Source organism: Dermochelys coriacea, chromosome 3, assembly GCF_009764565.3.
Source record: "Dermochelys coriacea isolate rDerCor1 chromosome 3, rDerCor1.pri.v4, whole genome shotgun sequence".
In the NCBI taxonomy this organism is placed as follows: Eukaryota; Metazoa; Chordata; order Testudines; family Dermochelyidae; genus Dermochelys; species Dermochelys coriacea.
The window spans coordinates 1,723,240-1,742,497 of NC_050070.1; the positions used below are offsets into that span (position 1 = coordinate 1,723,240).

At 59.3% G+C, this 19,258-nt stretch overlaps 1 protein-coding gene across 19 annotated transcripts in view; it reads right to left on the minus strand.

Annotated features, from left to right (window-relative positions):
• The window catches only part of DNMT3A (DNA methyltransferase 3 alpha), a 242,092-nt gene that overhangs the window by 37,094 nt on the left and 185,740 nt on the right, over window positions 1-19,258 (minus strand). For 15 of the 19 annotated variants that reach the window (XM_038394727.2, XM_038394733.2, XM_043509964.1 and 12 more), the window contains 5 exons: window positions 3,991-4,203; window positions 2,920-3,078; window positions 2,701-2,808; window positions 1,939-2,095; window positions 995-1,144 (listed from right to left, as the gene is read on the minus strand). In XM_038394727.2, the coding sequence (XP_038250655.1) occupies window positions 995-1,144; window positions 1,939-2,095; window positions 2,701-2,808; window positions 2,920-3,078; window positions 3,991-4,203 (787 nt within the window). Of the gene's footprint in view, window positions 1-994; window positions 1,145-1,938; window positions 2,096-2,700; window positions 2,809-2,919; window positions 3,079-3,990; window positions 4,204-6,479; window positions 6,630-19,258 lie in introns of all 19 variants that reach the window. The other 4 variants (XM_043509959.1, XM_043509965.1, XM_043509962.1 and 1 more) reach the window with 1 other exon arrangement.

Here is a 19,258-nt window from a genome sequence, read left to right on the forward strand (position 1 = left end):
TTGGGTCCAGCCCGGCCCAGGCTGCTCCAGGGCCATGGGAGATGGGTGGGGGTCTCAGAGCAGTTCCCAGTGGGAGAGGAGCCAGGCCCCTTGCTGGTGGTCTCTGCAGAGACAGGAGGGGCAGAATGGGTGTGAGGACTGCACTTGGCCAACGGTCGGGGTTGAGACACTGTCCAGGCACTGGCTGCACCTGCTCTCTGGGTAGGAGGTTTAGTGTCCAGGGCCGCTGGACACCAGTCACCAGTGCTACACACAGAGCCAGTGCTGCCCTCCAGTGGCAGGGCAATGTATGAGCACGGAGACACAGTGGCCAGTTCTCTTAGGGAGACGGCGGCCAGGCTCTCTCTGTCTTCTCTCCCCTGGGTGACTAAGGGGAGGGAAGAGCTACTTTGGGAGTCTATTACTCTGCACTGGGGTGGCAGCCCCCACTTCTCTCCTCACCCCCTCCCTTGCCCAGCCAGTGAGAATGAGGCCTCACAGAGCAGCTCTGGTGGGGTTTAACCCAAGTCCAGAGACAACCCCTGTTCAGGAAAAGCTGGAGCTGCCCTGGGCTCAGGGTTCAAAACCAGATTCCAACTCCCCAAAGGGGCAGGTGGTTCAATCGCTGGAGAAACCTGGGCCCACAGTGGCCTGGCTCGGGGGGCTAGCCGCAGATCAAGAAGGGGGATTTGGGAGGTAGGCTTGGGCAGCTCTAGTTCTCAGGCTGGCCTTGGGAGGCACTAGTGCTCCCCAGGGCCAGCAGACAGAGCCCTGCAGCCCCCCTGGGCCAGTGGGGTGCCTCCACAAAGGGGTGGGGTCTGCTCTCATGATGGGGGAAGGGCGCGATGCCAGCTGCACCATGGGAAATGCTGCTCTGGAGCTGCAGTGGCGGCTAGTGGGAAGCCAGGACCTCGACTGGCCAGCTGAGCTTGGTGCCAGTGGCGGGGAGTGGCCCTGCCCAGGGCCAGCCAACCACCCCTCTCCAAAGGCCCTCCCTCAGCGGGCAGGTGGCTACCTCGGGTGCGCTCGTCTATGATCTCCTTGACCTTGGGCTTCTCCGTTGTGCTTTTCCTTGGTTTTTTGGCTGGCGGAGGCGGGGGGTAAGCGGCTGCTTCTGGCTCCACCCACATCTCCGTGTAAACTTCTTTGTAGGGATTCCGCTCCTCTGCGCAAAGGGAACGGGACGCGGTTAGAGCGGGCGCAGGAGAGCAGTACGGGCCAGCTCCTCGCAGCGGGCACGGGGGAGCTGGGCAAAGCAGTTGGCTGCCAGGCATTTCCCAGGGACACCCGCGGCAGTGTATGCTGCTGGCCCCCACCCTTTCACTGCTCCCTGACCCCTCCCTGTGGCCACCTGCCAAGGCCGGGTGCTCCTTGGGGTGGGAGCTAGCTGATTTCACTGCACAGCGGGGCCCTAATCCCTACCTGGGGCTTCTCGGCTACCACACCAGGAGCGACCCCACAAGCTGTGGGTGGGAGGGGAGGCTGGCAGATCACAGGGAGATGCCGAAGAGGGGGGGTCTCCCCTGACTCTGATTGCAGCTGGAACTGGAAAATCGCTCCCAGCGGCCAGGACCGCTCCAGGCAGAGCAAGGCAGTGCTGACGAGTTGAGCTCCAGGAGACGGGCAGGCTGGCAGGGCCGGCCGGCCCCTCTGCTGCCCCAAATCTGGCCTTTGAGGCTGAAGAGGAGGACAACAGTGGCCAGACCCGGTAGGACAGAGCTGGTTATAACTGAGCCAGGGACAGGATGGCCGCGGTAAGTCAGCCTAAGGTTGGGGAAGGGCACTGTGCCCCCAGTGCTGGGAAATACAGCGTCTCGTTGGCACGCTCGGGAGTAGATGCGCCTGGTGCCATGGACACGCAGGCGAGTCCCACTGCCCCTCCCCATGGCCCAGTGCCCATTTCGCAGCCTGGCTCCCCCTGCCTGGAGCTGCATCTGCCCCATCCCACAAACTCGTTACCTTCTGGTGGCTCCAGGCCTTTGGGACCAGACGGCTGGAAGCCCCCAAGGGCCCACTCGATCATCTGCTTGTTCTGGATCTCCACCGCTTTGGAAGTGTCTGTCTCGTCATTCTCGGGGCATGCTGGGAAGATCTTCCCCGCTCTGCTGCTGGCCACCTGCGCAGCGAGCCCCAGGGTCAGGCCAGTCGCCCACAGCCCAAGAGGGGCCTCCCCTTCCCCATGGCAGGGCTCTTCCCTGCTCTGTGTGCAGCCAGGACAGTGCTGCTGCCTCCCCAGCCCGACACAGCCCCTGTCATTCAGGCCGGGGCTGAGCGAGGCAGTGCCCCTTAGCACAGCCACTGCCACTGCCCTGAGCGGGATGCAGGCGCCCGGTGAGCAGGAGGGGGCACAGCACAGAGGAAGCAGCTGCCCAAGCAGATAACTGCAGAAGCAGGTTAGATGCTGGTCTAACTCCAGGACCCATAGCATTGCCTAGCTGAATGGATGGGACCGAGGCAAGTGGGCCCTTCCCTTCCACCCCCTCCCTGCCAGGGAGTCTCTCTCTGGCCCCCATCGCCGAGTGGCTGAGCGCCTCACCCTGTGTAATGCGCTCACTGCCCTCACGTGGCAGGGCAGATCCCCACTGGGCACCCAGAGACCCTGAGGGACCTGCCCATGGTCACACTCCCGCAGTCTGGGCCAAATCCAAGGCTCATGGGTGGATTGGCCTGGGGATTGCAAGGGGCGCCCTTGTGCTTGGCACCCTCTCCGGCCGCTCTTACCTGCAGGACCTCGTAGATGGCTTTGCGGTACATCGGCTGCTTGTTATACGTGGCCTGGTGGAAGGCGTTGGAGAAGGAGCTCAGTGGCAGGAGCTTCTCCACACAGACCTGTGAGGAGCAGAGATGGGGGCTGTGAGAGGAGAGGAGAGCACCCATTCACCAGGGCATGCCCAAGAACTGCCAGCTCACACCCAGATGGTGCCTGGCGCTGCCACTTACCACGGAAAACTTGCCATCTCCGAACCACATGACCCAGCGGGTGCCCTCGGCTGCTCGGCTCCGCCCAGTCATCCACCAGGACACAATCCGGCCCGGCCACCAGGAGAATCCACGCAGCTTCCCCCACACCAGCTCACCGATCCCGAAGCCGCGGCCATCCTGCCGGCCCAGGGAGCAGACGGAGCGTCAGAGAGTGGGCCCCCCCGGTCAGAACTGGAGCTGGGCCTGCCCGGGGAGGGGCAAGGCAGGGAGCTGGACACGGGGAAGGGAACAGCCGGGGTGTGGGGTCAGGCAAGTGGGGGGAACAGGAATGGGCAGGGTTGTGGGCCAGTAGAGTTAGCTGGGGGCAGGCGAGGTCAGGGGAGGGGGGCAGGGATGCAGAGCGGCCAGAAGGAAGGTGTATAAGGGAGGAGGGGGCAGAGGCACAGGGTGGGGGAGGAGAGGCGTGCAGGGGAGGATGGGGAGGGGAGGCACAAGAGGTATGGAGGGAAAGACGGGGGAGGTGTGCAGAGAAGGTTGGAGGAGGGGAGGTGTGTAGGGGTGGCGAGGGGATGTGCAGGGAAGGACAGGGGAGGGAAGGTGTGCAGGAAAGGATGGGGGATGGGACGGGGAGGTGTACTGGGGAGGAAGGGGGAGGCATGGGGTGGGGGAGGGGAAGAGGTGTGCAGGGAAGGACGGGGGAGTGGAGGTGCAGGGTGGGGGAGCGGAGGGGCGCAGAGAAGGATGCAGGAGGGGAGACGTGCAGTATGGAGGAGGGGAGGTGTGGAGGGATGGATGCGGGAAGGGAAATGTCCAGGATGAGGGAGGGAAGGTGCAGGGTGGGGGAGGTGCGATGCTGGGTGCGGGAGGGGTACAGAGAAGGATGGGGAGGGGAGGTCCAAGGTGGGGGAGGGAAGGCATGCAGAAGGAGAAGCATGGGTGGCAGCAGGGATCAGGGGTGGCTAAGGTCTCAGAGTGTGGCATGGGTGCTCTGGTGTGGCTCGGTTCCCAACAGACGGTGCGACCCACATCCACCCCCAGCAGTGCTGGCCTGAAGGCCCCCTGACCCCCACTGCTTGTGGCTGAGCTCACCTCGTACTCCGGCTCGTCGTCAGCTGACTTGGACGTGCTCTTGTCCACGGTGTCGGCCACCACTGGCTCAGGCGTGGTGGCCACGTTGGGCGAAGCGGGGTCTGTGGGCTGCTGCGAGGCAGGTGGGCTGGCCTCCTCCTCCTTCTGGGGCTCTGCCCGTTGGCTCTCCTCCACCACGTTCATGACAGCAATGACTTTGGCCTTCTTCTCAGCCTGCAGAGAGAGCAGATGGGGACTCAGGGCTGCCTGCCGCCTCTGAGGCAGGAGGGACCCCCCCAAAAGCTGGCAGCGGGCAGGGAACGGGCCACCAAGTGCCAGATCCCCCGCAGGGACTGCTCGGCTCAGTCGAGCCTGCTCTCAGGTGGGCCCTGTTGGGGCTGGCAGGGCGCAGGGCCCCCAGTCCCAGCAGCAATGAGGCTCCATCCTGGACTCTCCCAGCATGGGGCTCAGTTTGGGAAAGGCCCCTCAGGGCTAAGGAAAGCCAGGGCAGCAGCTGAAATCCAAGTCTTGGATGAGAGAGAAAACCCCTGAACGAGGCTGTGTGGACGCAGCCAGAGCCATGTGGGTCCCGCAGAGCTGCCCCACAAAGAGGGGCGTGGGAGCGAGGCTGGAGGGGGCGCTCGCAGGCTGCAACGCTTGGCCCGGGGGGTGCCCAGAGTGGGGCACCGTGTGGGGGGCCCTCTAGGGAATGGGGGGCTCCCCTCTCGGAGGAGACAGCCAGGTCATTCAGGCAGCTTGAGGTGGCGGCCGCAGGAGGAGAATGTATGACTGGGCGTGCCCCTTTCTGCCCTGTCAGAGGGGCTGGGCCCCTGGCCAAGAGATGCAGGGTCTGACCCAGCCCTTCAGTCTCGGGGCCGCAGTGCTGCCCAGGTGGGTGGGAGAGAGCACCATGTCCTGTGCTGCCGGCGCCACACGCTGCCCAGCAGGGAATCTCCCCAGCCTGCTAGGGGTGGAGTGGAGGGGGACAGACGGCTCAGGAGTGTGACTGAGGGGAGGGCACAGAAAGTCCTTCTCCTGGGAGCGGAGACAGTCCCCACGGGCAGTGGGAGCTGAGGGATGCCAGAGCTCCTCGGGTGATGCCCAGCCAAAGGGCCGGGGCACCACTCAGAGCAGGACCGTGTGAGCACAAGCCATGGCTTCAGTTCGTGGGAGCAGTCACCATCGCCTGTCGGGGTCAGGAACACCCTGCCCCAGACTGCTCCATGCTGGTCCCTGGTGCGGGTGGCCCAGGCCAAAGCTGTTCCTGACAGCGGGGGACAATGCCAGGCCGAGGAGCCCGGGGATGGCTTTCCCCGCCCCAAAGGAAGTGCCAGGTCCCTGGAATCACAGAGTAGGTGTCCCAGCGGCTCCCTGGGAATCAAATCACCAGCCTCCTACCCCAAACACCATGCAAAGAGTGTCGCTGCACTGGCTGGTGCCCCCTGGGGAGACTGGGCCCAGGAATGCTGTGCCAATGGTACTGAGGGGCACCCTGGGCCTGCCAGGAGCTAGGTTTGCTCTCATCAGCCACTATGCAAAACAACTAGTGCACAAGCCTGTACCCCCCCCCCCGCCGCAAGTGATGGAGCCCTGAGCAGCGACTCCCCCAGTCCCCCCTTCCCCTCCCCTGTGGTGTGGGAAGCAGCATGGTGCAACCTGGGAGAGGGCAGAGCTGGGACCCCCCACAGCCCGACTGGGAGGATGGAAAAGAGCTCTGGGGGCCGCACCCCGCACCAACCAACCCTGCAATCAGGTGTGCAGGAAATAGCCGGAAGAGCTCTCAGCCACTGGATGCAGGGATTGGAGAGGGAAAGACCACTATCAGCCAGAGCGGTAACAGCACCAGCATTTATCAAGGGCCTACCCCGCACACCTGGGACAAGGCCACCCCAAAGTCTCCCAGCCACCTCTGATTTCTACCCCCCACCCCTCTCGCCCCAGCCGCACACCTGAGCACAGTGGGGCTGCATTCTCCACAACCCCTGCAGCCCACCGAGCCCTGGCTATTCATGTTCCAGCTACGTCCAACCCTAGACACTGCCTTCACGATGGCACTCCCTGCCTCGCTTCCCAGACGCTGCTCGGATGTAACAAGGGAGGCACGTGCAGGCCGCTAGCAGCGTGAAGCTCCTGGGAACGGTGACTCCTGCACTCTGGGAGCCAGCTCACCCCAAGCCAGCGAGTCCCTTCACCCAGGGATGGGAGGCAAGCTCCAGGCCCAGGTGGCACCAATCTGACTGCAAGGCGGGCTCTCCACGGCTGGCACGTTAGAAAAGGCAAAACTATGGACATGTGGGGCTCAAAAGTCCAAACTGATCAGGGGGATTTGTAACTACATCACAGGCCCTCGAGAGCAGGGTGGGGCAGGGCACACTGCAAATCGCTGCCCAGCTGTCTCCCAGAGGATGCCGGGTGCAGAACATCCCCCTGCCAGCTGCAGTCATCAAACTTGGGACAAGAGGAATTAGAGGCTTCAAAGAGCCAAAGCACAATGCATAGCTGCTTTGTACCTTGCCCAGCCCCGGGACCAGGGCTGGAGGCAAAGGCTCCGGGCAGCATGGCTCTCTGGACTCACTGGTGCAGCAGCTGACGTGGGATGCTTTACTGCTGGGATGGCTCATGGCCAGTAATACTCCATCATGCAATCTGTTTGCCAGGAGCTGGGAATGGGTGACAGGGGATGGATCACTGGGTGATTCCCTGTTCTGTTCATTCCCTCTGGGGCACCTGGCATTGGCCTCTATCAGCAGACAGGATACTGGGCTAGATGGACCTTTGGTCTGACCCAGGATGGCTGCTTTTGTGTTCTTATTGGGGACAGGGAGCTGGCTAAGCAAACCTCAAGCTTATGGCCTGGGAAAAGAGGGGTCAGGAGGGAATCCTGGTCAGCTGCATTAGGGGCCTTCCCCCAAACCTAAAGCTTCAGGTAGTAGATGCTGCTGGGACCCACGTGTTCCTGAGGGGGAGGATGGCAGTGGAACAGCCAGGGGCTGGCCTATTCCGAGAGCCTGGCCCAGAGCCGGCAAAGCTGGCTCAGCCTATGTCAGAGCTGGGTAGCCCCTGGGTCCTGCAGGCTCACAAGCCTATGGCCTGTGTGGACCCTGTTCCACTGGGGCATCTGGAGTGGATACAGCAGGAGGGCGACCTGCCCAGCAATGGCAGGCACATGGCTGGGATCCCACCCCCAGGAACTGCCGGTACTGCCCCACTCCTATCAGCAGGGGCGCCCCAACAGAGCTGAGAAGGGACGCCCCCAGCCGCCCCCCTCGGGTGAATTTTGTCCCTGGCCGGCAGCGTGGGGGATGTGAAGGAGCTGGCTCCGTGGCTGTGTTCCCTGTAAGCTGCATGGCTGGGTGGCCACTCAGGAGATTCCAGTGCTGCGCACATCCAGCCGGCAGCCTCCCCCCGCTACTTTGCAGCCACGTTGCTCCTGGGACCCTCCTGCTGGCTGTGCAGAGGGGAGAAAGGAGGGTGCTGATGTCAGGATGTCCCCCTCCTACTCCTCCAGCCCCTGTATCCCATCTCCACAGAGCAGGGTAGAGTAGACAGGGCTCAGGACTTGCAGCAGCTCTGAGGTCTGAACAAGCCTTTGGGTGAGTGACTGCCTTAAAGAGACAGCGCACAGCCTCTCAGAGTCTTCCCCAGCAGCCAACACATACAGTCTGTCAGTCTGACACACACACACACTTGTTGTTGTTACGTCTCAGTACTTCCTGCAATGCACGTATATTCTTTCTAATTTTATTCTTTCAAAGTGTGCTATTTTAGTGTTTTGACTGGTCTATGCATTTCATATTTTTTATTTCTCTTTTACACTTAAATTTAATTCTTTGCGTAGTGAGTTGTAAAATGCCAAACCTGTCCTGGCTGGAGTAATTATCCCTAAGTAACCTAAAAAAACTATTATATCTAGGTTTTTTGTTTCTACTGGTGGGGCACATCGGCACATAACTCAGGGCACATAACATTTATTCTGCACACGGGTGGAAAAACGTAGAGGGAACGTTTCTCCACGGTGCCAGAGAGGAGGGATGGGGTGGCCAGAGGAATGGTGTTACCACGCTACCAGGCCCTTCTTCCTGCGCAGCCAGCCAAACTCTGCCACAGCCCCCTAGTAACGCCAGAGGCGGTGTGGGGCCGGGCCAGGCCAGGCTGGGCGGGCACAGCCCAGGCCTTGGGCCAAAGCGAAGAGCCCAGTCCTGCTGCCGGGGAGCCAGTGGAGTGGGGGGGAAGTGCAGAAAAGCGCCAATCCCACCCCCCAATTCAACTTTGGATCAGTATCAGATCTAGCAAGGCCCATCCCCCCCACACCGACTCCAGCCCTTAAGCCAGTGCCAGGGTCACCTAATTAGACGTTTACAGTGCGCCCTGCAGCAAGTAAGCAGCTGCCAAAACCCATTGGAAGGAGGTGGCCTGCTACCCCGGGCCTGCAGGGGAAGAGCACAGCAGTGAAAAGGCACCAGCCACCAACTGCTGGGAGGTGACCGAGCCAGAGGCCGCTGGCCCCACAGCCCTCTGCCAGCATTCCCGCCCCCCATGGCCAGCACTCCCGTGGATTGCCCCCCCCAGGCTAGCCGCAGGCAGAGTGCTCACCAGCAGCCACCCCTCCTCTGGACGGCTGGAGCCCTGGTGCTCAGGGGAAGGAGCCCCAGAGGGAGAGGCAGCAAAGAGAGGCTTTGAAGTGCGAGAATGAAAAGACCCCCTTGGGCTCCGCAGTCCCCTGGCCAGGCGCTGGCAGGACAGAGTTGCTACAGCCTGGGCTAAGGAAAGCCAGGGCAGCAGCTGAAATCCAAGTCTTGGATGAGAGAGAACCCCTGAACGAGGTTGTGTGGATGCAGCCAGAGCCATGTGGGTCCCGCAGAGCTGCCCCACAAAGAGGGGCGTGGGAGCCGCGAGGGGGTGAGGCTGGAGGGGGCGCTGGCCCTGCTCTGGCAGGCAGGGCAGGACCAGGCCGCGCTGACTGATTGCCCTTGTTAAGGACCCAGGCAGATGGGAAAACGTGGTCAGGGACACAGCCCCATCCTCTGGGTGTCCCTGAACCTCTGACTGCCAGAAGCTGGGACTAGATGAGAGGGGATGGATCACTCAATAAGTTGCCCTGTTCTGTTCATTCCCTCTGAAGCGCCTGGCCTTGGCCATTGTTGGCAGACAGGACACTGGGCTAGGTGGACCATTGGGCTGACCCAGTGTGGCCGTTCTTATGTTCTTATCCAGCTGAAGATGGCTCCCCAGAGACACACCCTTCAGTCTGTTCTTTGGGGCTCTGCCATTATTAGCCTCAGGCACAGACATGAACAAGAGCAGGACCAAGCCTGCGGAAGGCTAAGCCGATTCTTGGTCCTGGGAACGTCTCTGGTGGTCTCTGCGCCGAGGCAGTGTTTTCGGGGCGCTGTCTCCAGGCGCTGGGTCTGACGCGGGCTGATGGGCTGCCTCTAGGAGTAAACACTCGAGCCTCGCCACTCGCCTTTTTTGAGCATGGCTTAAACCCCTTGGAGGCGCGACACTGACGTGGGACTCTCCCCAGAGTGTCACACATGCTGAGGCCGTAGTGCTGCCTGGCCTGGCTTAGTGGCAGTGCAGCAGCACTTACACCCCAGCGAGTGTGGCATCATTCTGGTACCAAGCCCACTACCAAAAAGGGAAGCCCAAACCCCTAAGACTAAACTACCAGCAGAAGGAGCTAAACTAACGTATCAAACTTGCTAATTCCGAACAGTAGGAGTTGAGGGAAGCTCCCTCAAACGAGCATTCTATGATTGCGCCAACAACTGTCCCTGGCACTATAAAGGCACCGAGAGGGGTTGGCTCTTTCCCCTTACACCCGCATGCAGCAGCATCAGACAGCAGAGGGGGCTCAAGACACCCTGATGGGTACCGCAGAGGGGAAAAGTTCTCCGATAACTGGGCATGAGGTGAGTGCACACCGGCGGTGGAACAGATGCAGGGATGCACTCTCGCCGGGGGTGTCTCTGGCAGAAGGGCTGAGAGGATGGGTCCAGCCGCAGGGTGGGGAGTTATCTGCTGGGAGCCCCATTACAAGGGAGGTTTAAAACCAGACGGCACCTGCCCTGCAGAACAGACGTGGGAGGGCCCATGGCTCGGGGAGGAGATGGCTCCCCGCCTAGGTCCCAGTTCTGCCTCAGGCCCCTCTCTGCAGGCTCTGTGAGCCGACTGCCTGGCTCAAACCACTGGGCAGCACGGACAGGACAGACGTCTACAGCTCCCCCTGACTTGGGAGGGGAAAGCAACAGCTGTTCCCAGCACTCCCAGCCTTTCCTCCCCCTCGCCACGGCCCCTGTAACAGGCAGCCAGCTCTGCTGCCACCCACTGTGTGCCACAAATGCACCAGCGCCTTTTAGCCTTGGACCTAGGTAACCAGAGGGGGTCTCCTCAGCCGCCAGTCCCCCCTCGCCCCCTGGGATACTGCCCCCTCCCTGACCTGCACGGTTCTCCTTCCCTTCGCCACGGCATCCTGCCCTGCTCCTGCCAACAGCCCCCGAAAAGCCAACTTGCCAGGCCTGGTGGTGCCTCTCTGCATCTTTCCGGCCCGTGAACACTGGCTACTGGAGTCTATTCTCCAGGGATTTCAGGCTCCCAGCCCTCCCCTCTGGAGAGAGGCCACCGTCCCACAGCTCTCCTGATCCAGCCAAAATCGTCCTTTGCTCTGTGGCTTCCCCTCTCTGGACCCCAGAACACTCCCAAGAGTCACCCCTCCCTTCGCATGCTCTCTAGGGACGTCATCTGCTGACACAGCTTTGGCCCCCATCTCTGCTGACAAGGGCCAAATCCACCTCTGTGCCATCAGCCCATCTCCCTCCAGCTCAGCCAGTGTCTCTGGCACCTGCCCCCATCCACCCAAACTCTGTATGGCTCACAGGGATCCCCTGAGCTCTCCTCTCCCTTCCCCCACGAGCGGTGCTCCTCCCTCGCTCCTGCCAGCCAGGATGCTGCTTCCTGCCCCCCAAGGGCTTCTCTCTCTCACAGCGGGATCTCACATCCCCACCCACCGATTCTCCTCCAGCCTCCTTAACGCCCACTTCAGCTACTCCGCCCCATGCAGAGAAGCTGCTACAGTGGGAATAACTCTGCCCCTCATTCCTTATCTGACTGACTCTCTTACTGCATTGCCCCATCCCTTCGGTGCCAGCGGGCCAGGCTCAACACTGCCTTGGCCGGCCGACAGGGCCAACTCCACCCTCTCCTCTTGAATCCCACCCAAAAACCCACCCTCTGCCAGGACCCCTACAGGCTGGCTGCCTGAGCACCTCCTGGGGGAGTTTGTTCCTTTCCCTGCAGAGGGAGGTGGAGGTGTGGTTTGGGGAGGGAGGGGTCAGGACTGAGCTGGGTCCTGCTGAGGTGAGGGGACAGGGTGAGGTGTGTCATTAGAATTACAGTACGAAAGCTGGCCAGCCACCCCCATTGCTGTGGGGAACGTCCCCCCATCCCTTAGGGCAGAGGTGGGCAAACTACGGCCCACGGGACCATCCTGCCTGGCCCCTGAGCTCCCGGCCAGGGAGGCTAATCCCTGGCCCCTCCCCTACTGTCCCCCCCCACAGTCTCAGTGCACTGCACCGCCAGTGCTCTGGCCCTCAGCGCAGCAGGGTGGCGTGGCTGGCTCCTGCATGGGGGAGCAGGGGTTGGATAGGCTTGGGAGTCCCGGGGGGCCTGTCAGGGGACAGGGTGTGGATAGGGGTTGGGGCAGTCAGGGAGCAGGGGGAGTTGGATGGGGGTGGGATCCTGGAGGGGTGGTCAGGGGACAAGAAGCAGGGGGGTTGGATATGTCGGGAGTTCTGAGGGGGGCAGTCAGGGGGCGGGACATGGGAGGCGGCGGGGGCCAGGCTGTTTGGAGAGGCACAGCCTTCCCTACCCGGCCCTCCATACAGTTTTGCAACCCCGATGTGGCCCTTGGGTCAAAAAGTTTGCCAACCCATGCCTTAGGGATTAGTTCTGCCTAGCCCTTCTGCACGGCAGCGAATGCTCCTTCCTTCTCCCCACCCTTCACCCGTCGTCGTAGGTTTCCTAGGCTCCGAGAGAGCGCCCAGCACTACCACGATCTACAACCACCGTCCTCGCCTCCAGGCTGCAGCTGGCCATGTCCTGCACCGGTTGGGGGCTCACTCCCAGCGGCTCCCTGGCAGTCCCTCCGCTGCTCAGTCTCATCCAGGCTTCTCTGCGTCTCTAGCCCATGGCAAGCTCAAGCTCCTTTGCTGCCCCCTCCCCCCTTGGCCTTTCTCAGCTCCAGCAAGCAGCTGGGTTTTGGGAAGCCCCGGGGATCCCCCTGCCCTGCCCTGCTTCTGGAAAGAGCATCTCCATGTCCTGACTCGCCACCCTAATGAGCCAGGATTTAAACTGGGTTCAAAGGGGGAAGATGACAAAAGCCCAAGGGTAGGTGTACAAAAGGTGACTTGAACAGATGTTGTGGGAGTGGGATGGAAAATTACACTAGGGTTGTAGGTGCAACAAGAGGGAAAACAGCGAGGGAATCTGCTCAACGGCTTAGATGTCTTTACACAAATGAGAAGTATGATGCCTAGACAGGAAGGACTGGAAGTCGTAGTGTATGAACTAAATAATGACTTAGCTGGCTTTGCTGAGACTTGGTAGGATAACTCTGATGTCTGGAATACTAGTACAGAGCAGTACAGCCTGTGCAGGAGGGACAGGCAGGGGGAAAAAGGAGGTGATGTTGCATTATACATCCAGAATATATATCCTTGTTTTGAGGTCCAGATGGCTGTCAGAGGCAGACCAGCTAAAAGCCTCTGGCTACAGACAAACAGGGGAATCAAACAGGGACAACATCAGAGAAGGGTCTACTACAGACACCAAGTCAGGGACAGGGGGTGGATGAGGCATTTCTAGAACAAATAAGAGAAATTTCCAAAGCCAAGACCTGGTAGCAACGGGGGACTGTCACTACCCAGACATCTGCTGGAAAAGTGATACGGCAAAACACAACATTTCCAGTAAGTTCTTGGAATGGATTAGAGACAACATTTTGTTTCAGAAAATGGAGATGGGGGGCAGCCATTTTAGACTTGATTCTGACCAACAGGGAGGAATTGGTTGTGAATCTAAAGGTGGAAGGTCCTTAGGGTGAAAGTGATCATGAAAGGACAGATTTCATGATTCTAAGGAAAGAAAGAAGTGAAAGCAGCAGAATAAGAAGAATGGACTTTAAAAAAAAGGCTTTAACACACCCTGAGAATGGATAGATTTTTCTTCCCATGAGATCTTAACTAAGGCCGAAAGGAGTTCAGGAGAGCTGGCAGTTTCTCAGGGAGACAATATTAAAAGCATAACTGCAAACTATCCCACTGCGAAGGAATTATAGAAAAAGGAGTAAGGGGACAATATCTCTCCAATAGGAGCTCTTTAACGACCTGAAAATCAAAAAGGAATCCTATAAAAATAGAAACGTGGATGAATTACTAAGGAGGAGTACAAAAGAATAGCACAAGCATGAAGGGACAAAATCAGAAAAAGTAAGGCACAAAATGAGTGATACCGAGCAAGGATAGGGGGATGCGGTAGACATGCTATCTTGATTTTAGTAAGGCTTTTAACCCATTCCCACGTGACAGTCTCATAAGCAAGTAGGGAAATGTGGTCTAGATGAAATTACTATAAAGTGGTTGCACAACTGATTGAAAGATCTCACTCAAAACAGTAGTTATCAATGGTTTGCGCCCAAACTGGGAGGGTGTATCTAGTGGAGTCCTGCAGGGCTCAGTCCTGGGTCTGATACTATTTAATATTTTCATTAATAATTTAGATAATATAGGAGAGGATACTTATAAAATTTGCAGATAACACCAACCTGGGAGGGGCTGCAAGAACTCTGATCAAAATTCAAAATGACCTTGATAAATTGGGAGAATTGGTCTAAAATCAACAAGATTATATTCAATACAGACAAAGGTAAAGTACTATACTTAGGAAGGCAAAATCAAATGCACAAGTACAAAATGGGAAATTACTGGTCAGGCGGTGGAATTGCTGAGAATAATCTGGAGGTTATAATGGATCACAAATTGAATACGACTCAACAATGTGATGCAGCTGCGAAAAGGCCTATCATCATCCTGGGGTGCATTAACAGGAGTGTCGTACATGAGACACAGGAGGTAACTGTCCCGCTCTACTCGGCATTGAGTAATGGGTCCAATTCTGGATGTTGCACATTGGGAAAGAAGTGGACAAATTGGAAAGAATCCAGGGGACAGTAACAAATGAATAAGCCTGGCCTATGAGGAAAGGCTACAAAGCCTGGGCACGTTTAGTCTTAAGAAAAGAAGACTATGGGGGGGACCTGGTAAAAGTTCAAATCTGCTCAGGGCTGTTCTACAGAGAACGGTGATCGGTTGTTCTCTGTGTCCCCTTGGCAGTTACATGAAGAAATGGGCTTAATCTACAGCAACGGAGATTTAGGTTAGATATTAGGAAACACTGACTGTCAAGGTAGTTAAGCCGTGGAAGGCTGTAGAAACCTCGCCACTTGTGGTTTTTGAGAACAAGTTGGGCAAACCCACCAGGGCTGGTCTAGGTTTACTTGGTCCTGCCTCAGCCCAGAGGGCTGGACTAGCTGACCTCAGGAGGCCCTTCCAGCCCTGCGTAGCTATGATTCGAACCTCCTCACATCTCGCTGGATTCTCTTGCTCTGGCCTCACCGGGCTTTGCTGTTCCTCTCAGTTTAATCACGTTGGCCGGTTTTATTCACATGCTGTTTCCTCTCCTAGTCCATTACAGAGGAAGTTCAATCAGAGAGCTGGATTGAGGGCCTCAGCTACTAGCCCCCTTCTCCAGCTCAGCACACTGTCACTCCCAGGCCTTCAGCGGCTCTCTGAGGGCAGACAGGGCCTCTATTTCCGTTTATTACCAGGTCACGTCCTTCAGACAGCACCCTGCTGCTTCAGAAAACCAGAAACCTGCAGCAGGGCTGTCCCTTTGCACCCGCATTCTCCCCCTTCTCCTACATGCTGATCCTTAGCCTTTGCCTTCTCTTCCTATGAGGGTCCTGTCCCAAGAACCCTTAGAATCATAGAAGATTAGGGTTGGAAGAGACCTCAGGAGGTCATCTAGTCCAACCTCCTGCTCAAAGCAGGAATAACCCCAACTAAATCATCCCAGCCAGGGCTTTGTCAAGCTGAGCCTTGAAAACCTCTAAGGATGGAGATTCCACCACCTCCCTAGGTAATCCATCCAGTTCTTCACCACCCTCCTAGCGAAACAGTGTTTTCTAATATCCAATCAAGACCTCCCCCACTGCAACTTGAGACCATTGCTCCTTGTTCTGTCATCTGCCACTGCTGAGAACAGCCTAGCTCCATCCTCTTTGGAACCCCCTTCAGGTAGTTGAAGGTTGCTATCAAATCCCACCCCACCCCCCTCTTCTACACACTAAATAACCCCAGTCCCCTCAGCCTCTCCTCGTAAGTTGAGCCCCAGTCCCCTAATCATTTTCATTGTCCTCCGCTGGACTCTCTCCAATTTGTCCACATCCCTTCTGTGGTGGGGGGACCAAAACTGGACGCAATACTCCAGGTGTGGCCTCACCAGTGCCCAAAAGAGGGGAATAATCACTTCCATCCATCTGCTGGCAATGCTCCTACTAATACAGCCCAATATGCCATTGGGCTTCTTGGCCACAACAGCACACTGTTGACTCATATCCAGCTTCTCATCCACTGTAATCCCCAGGTCCTTTTCTGCAGAACTGCTGCTTAGCCAGTCAGTCCCCAGCCTCTAGCGGTGCACGGGCTTCTTCTTTCCTAAATGCAGGACTCTGCACTTGTCCTTGTTGAACCTCATCAGATTTCTTTTGGCCGAATCCTCTAATTTGTCTAGGTCACTCTGGACCCTATCCCTACCCTCCAGCGTATCTACCTCTCCCCCAGCTTACTGTCATTTTCCAACTTGCCATACAGATCATTAATAAAGATGGTGAACAAAACCGGCCCTAGGACCGACCCTTGGGGCACTCTGCTTGATACCGGCTGCCAACTAGACATCGAGCTGTTGATCACGACAATCTAGCCAGCTTTCTATCCACCTTATAGTCCATTCATCCAATCCATACTTCTTTAACTTGCTGGCAAGAATACTGTGGGAGACTGTATCCAAAGCTTTGCTAAAGTTAAGATGTATCACATCAACCGCTTTCCCCATATCCACAGAGCCAGTTATCTCATCATGGAAGGCAATCAGGTTGGTCAGGCATGACTCGCCCTTGGTGAATCCATGTTGACTGTTCCTGATCACCTTCCTCTCCTCCAAGTGTTTCACAATGGATTCCTTGAGGACCTGCTCCATGATTTTGCTGAGGTCCGAAGTGAGACTGACTGGTCCGTAGTTCTCTGGGTTCCCTTTTTTAAATATGGCTATTGGCTCCCTCTACGGAGTGCCAGGCCTGCCCCTGGGTTCCCGACTGCAACAGAGGATCTAGTCAGTCTCTGCCCACGACGCACGCCCAGCCCTTTGTCATGGAAAGGGCTGACAGAGCCCGGTGCTAACCTTCAATTCCGGCCAGCACAAACAGATTTGGAGCAGGGCTGGCATCTGAGCCCTACCTGGACTGAGAGCTGACTGGGGCTCTCTGGTTATTGTGTGCCCGGGGACGTGCAAACGAGGGCAGCCTGAGCCCTCTCGACCCGATTCCCAGAACTGATCGCAGCGTGAAGCCCTGTCCAAGCCAGCGGCCCGGTCACGCCACATACCCGTGTTCCGAGCAACACCCAGACCGGAAAGCAGCTGGGTGGAACTTCGCTGGACCCAGTGGCCCCGCATGGCTGTATCTGGGGTGCAGACAGGAACTCGTGGGGCTTTGGGACAAGAAGAGCTGCTCCCCACAGCCCCAAGCCCCTTGCCAGGCATGGGAGATGGGCTCTGAATGACGGTCAAAACCCACAGGTGCACTGGCTGAGCCCCCTCTGCCGGCAGCAAACTGGCTTTGTGCGTCCCTAACAGAGACAAAGCGGGAGGTGAGAAGCCTGCAGGACCCGCGCGTCCTAATCTCTCCCAGCACCTCCTGACAAAGAGCAGTGCAACCGAGTAGCAGCCCCATCGGCTAGTCACCACAGTCCCCCTCTAGCTCTGCTAATGTATTTCCTGCCCCACAGCCCCCTGCTGCCCCAGCCCTGGGCTCCCCACACAAAGCTCTGCCAGTGCCCCCAGTGCTGCCCCACAGCCCCGTTACCCCAGCCGTGGGTTCCCCACACACAGCTCTGCCAGTGCCCCCAATCCCGCCCCACAGCCCCCTGCTGCCCCAGCCCTGGGCTCCCCACACAAAGCTCTGCCAGTGCCCCCAGTGCTGCCCCACAGCCCCGTTACCCCAGCCGTGGGTTCCCCACACACAGCTCTGCCAGTGCCCCCAATCCCGCCCCACAGCCCCCTGCTGCCCCAGCCCTGGGCTCCCCACACACAGCTCTGCCAGTGCCCCCAATCCCGCCCCACAGCCCCCTGTTACCCCAGCCCTGGGCTCCCCACACAAAGCTCTGCCAGTGCCCCCAGTGCTGCCCCACAGCCCCGTTACCCCAGCCGTGGGTTCCCCACACACAGCTCTGCCAGTGCCCCCAATCCCGCCCCACAGCCCCGTTACCCCAGCCCTGGGTTCCCCACACACAGCTCTGCCAGTGTCCCCAATCCCGCCCCACAGCCCCCTGCTACCCCAGCCCTGGGCTCCCCACACAAAGCTTTGCCAGTGCCCCCAGTGCTGCCCCACAGCCCCCTGCTACCCCAGCCCTGGGCTCCCCACACAAAGCTTTGCCAGTGCCCCCAGTGCTGCCCCACAGCCCCCTGCTACCCCAGCCCTGGGCTCCCCACACAAAGCTTTGCCAGTGCCCCCAGTGCTGCCCCACAGCCCCCTGTTACCCCAGCCGTGGGTTCCCCACACAGCTCTGCCAGTGCCCCCAATCCCGCCCCACAGCCCCCTGTTACCCCAGCCCTGGGCTCCCCACACACAGCTCTGCCAGTGCCCCCAATCCCGCCCCACAGCCCCCTGCTGCCCCAGCCCTGGGCTCCCCACACAAAGCTCTGCCAGTGCCCCCAATCCCGCCACACAGCCCCGTTACCCCAGCCCTGGGCTCCCCACACACAGCTCTGCCAGTGCCCCCAGTGCTGCCCCACAGCCCCCTGTTACCCCAGCCCTGGGCTCCCCCCCACAGCTCTGCTGGTGCCCCCTATCCTGCCCCACAACCCGCTGCTACTCCAGGGGTAAATCGGGGGGGACAGGCACAAAGGGTTTGGTGGGAGATCAGGGAGGCAGGCACGGGTGGGTTTGGTGGGGGATTGGGGGGGTCAGGCACGGGGGGGTTGGTAGAGGAGAGGGGTTGGTGGGGGATCGGGGAGGCAGACACGGGTGGGTTTGGTGGGGGATTGGGGGGTAGGCACGGGAGGGGGAGTTGGTAGGGGATTGGGGGGACAGGAACAAGGGGTTTGATGGGAAATCGGGGAGGCAGGCACGGGTGGGTTTGGTGGGGGATTGGGGGGCAGGCATGGGGAGGTTGGTAGAGGGGTGTGGGGGGCAGGCACAGGGGGGTTGGTAGAGGGGGGTTGGGTGGGCAGGCACTAGGGGTTTTGGGGGGGAAGTGGGGTCGGCAGGGCCAGGCACAGAATGGCATTGGAGCGGGGGAGGTGGCAGCAAGGCCAGGCTGTCCAGTCTCTCCCTTTTCCCCTCTCCCCCTTCCCCCACCCTGGCTGCCCAGGCCTTTGTCTGCCCCATGCCCTGTCGCTAGCTGGTGCTGGTGGGGCTGCCGGACAGCGGCAGTGGGCCAGGCACCCTGGTGAGCTGTCTGATGCCATGTGCCAAGTTTGCAGGCCACTTCTGGGGAGGGTCATGGAGGTGTGTGCACCCAACTGGCTGTCCAGGGCTCAGCTACCCACCAGCTCCTTGTGGTGCCAGGTGCGGTTTCCTGAGACACGGGGTCCCTCTGTGGCTCTGCACCTTGCCTCAACCACCCCTGCACACACGGCTCGCTTTTCTCCAGGTCCTTCCCCAATCCAGGCCCGCACAGGGATCCCCCTCCGCCCCCTTCCAATCTCACAAACGCCCTCACTCACATCAGTCTGCCGCCCCCCAGCGCCAGGTGCGGTTTCCTGAGACACGGGGTCCCTCTGTGGCTCTGCACCTTGCCTCAACCACCCCTGCACACACGGCTCGCTTTTCTCCAGGTCCTTCCCCAATCCAGGCCCGCACAGGGATCCCCCTCCGCCCCCTTCCAATCTCACCACCGCCCTCACTCACATCAGTCTGCCGCCCCCCAGCTACCCTCCACCACCGGCCTCGCAGTCT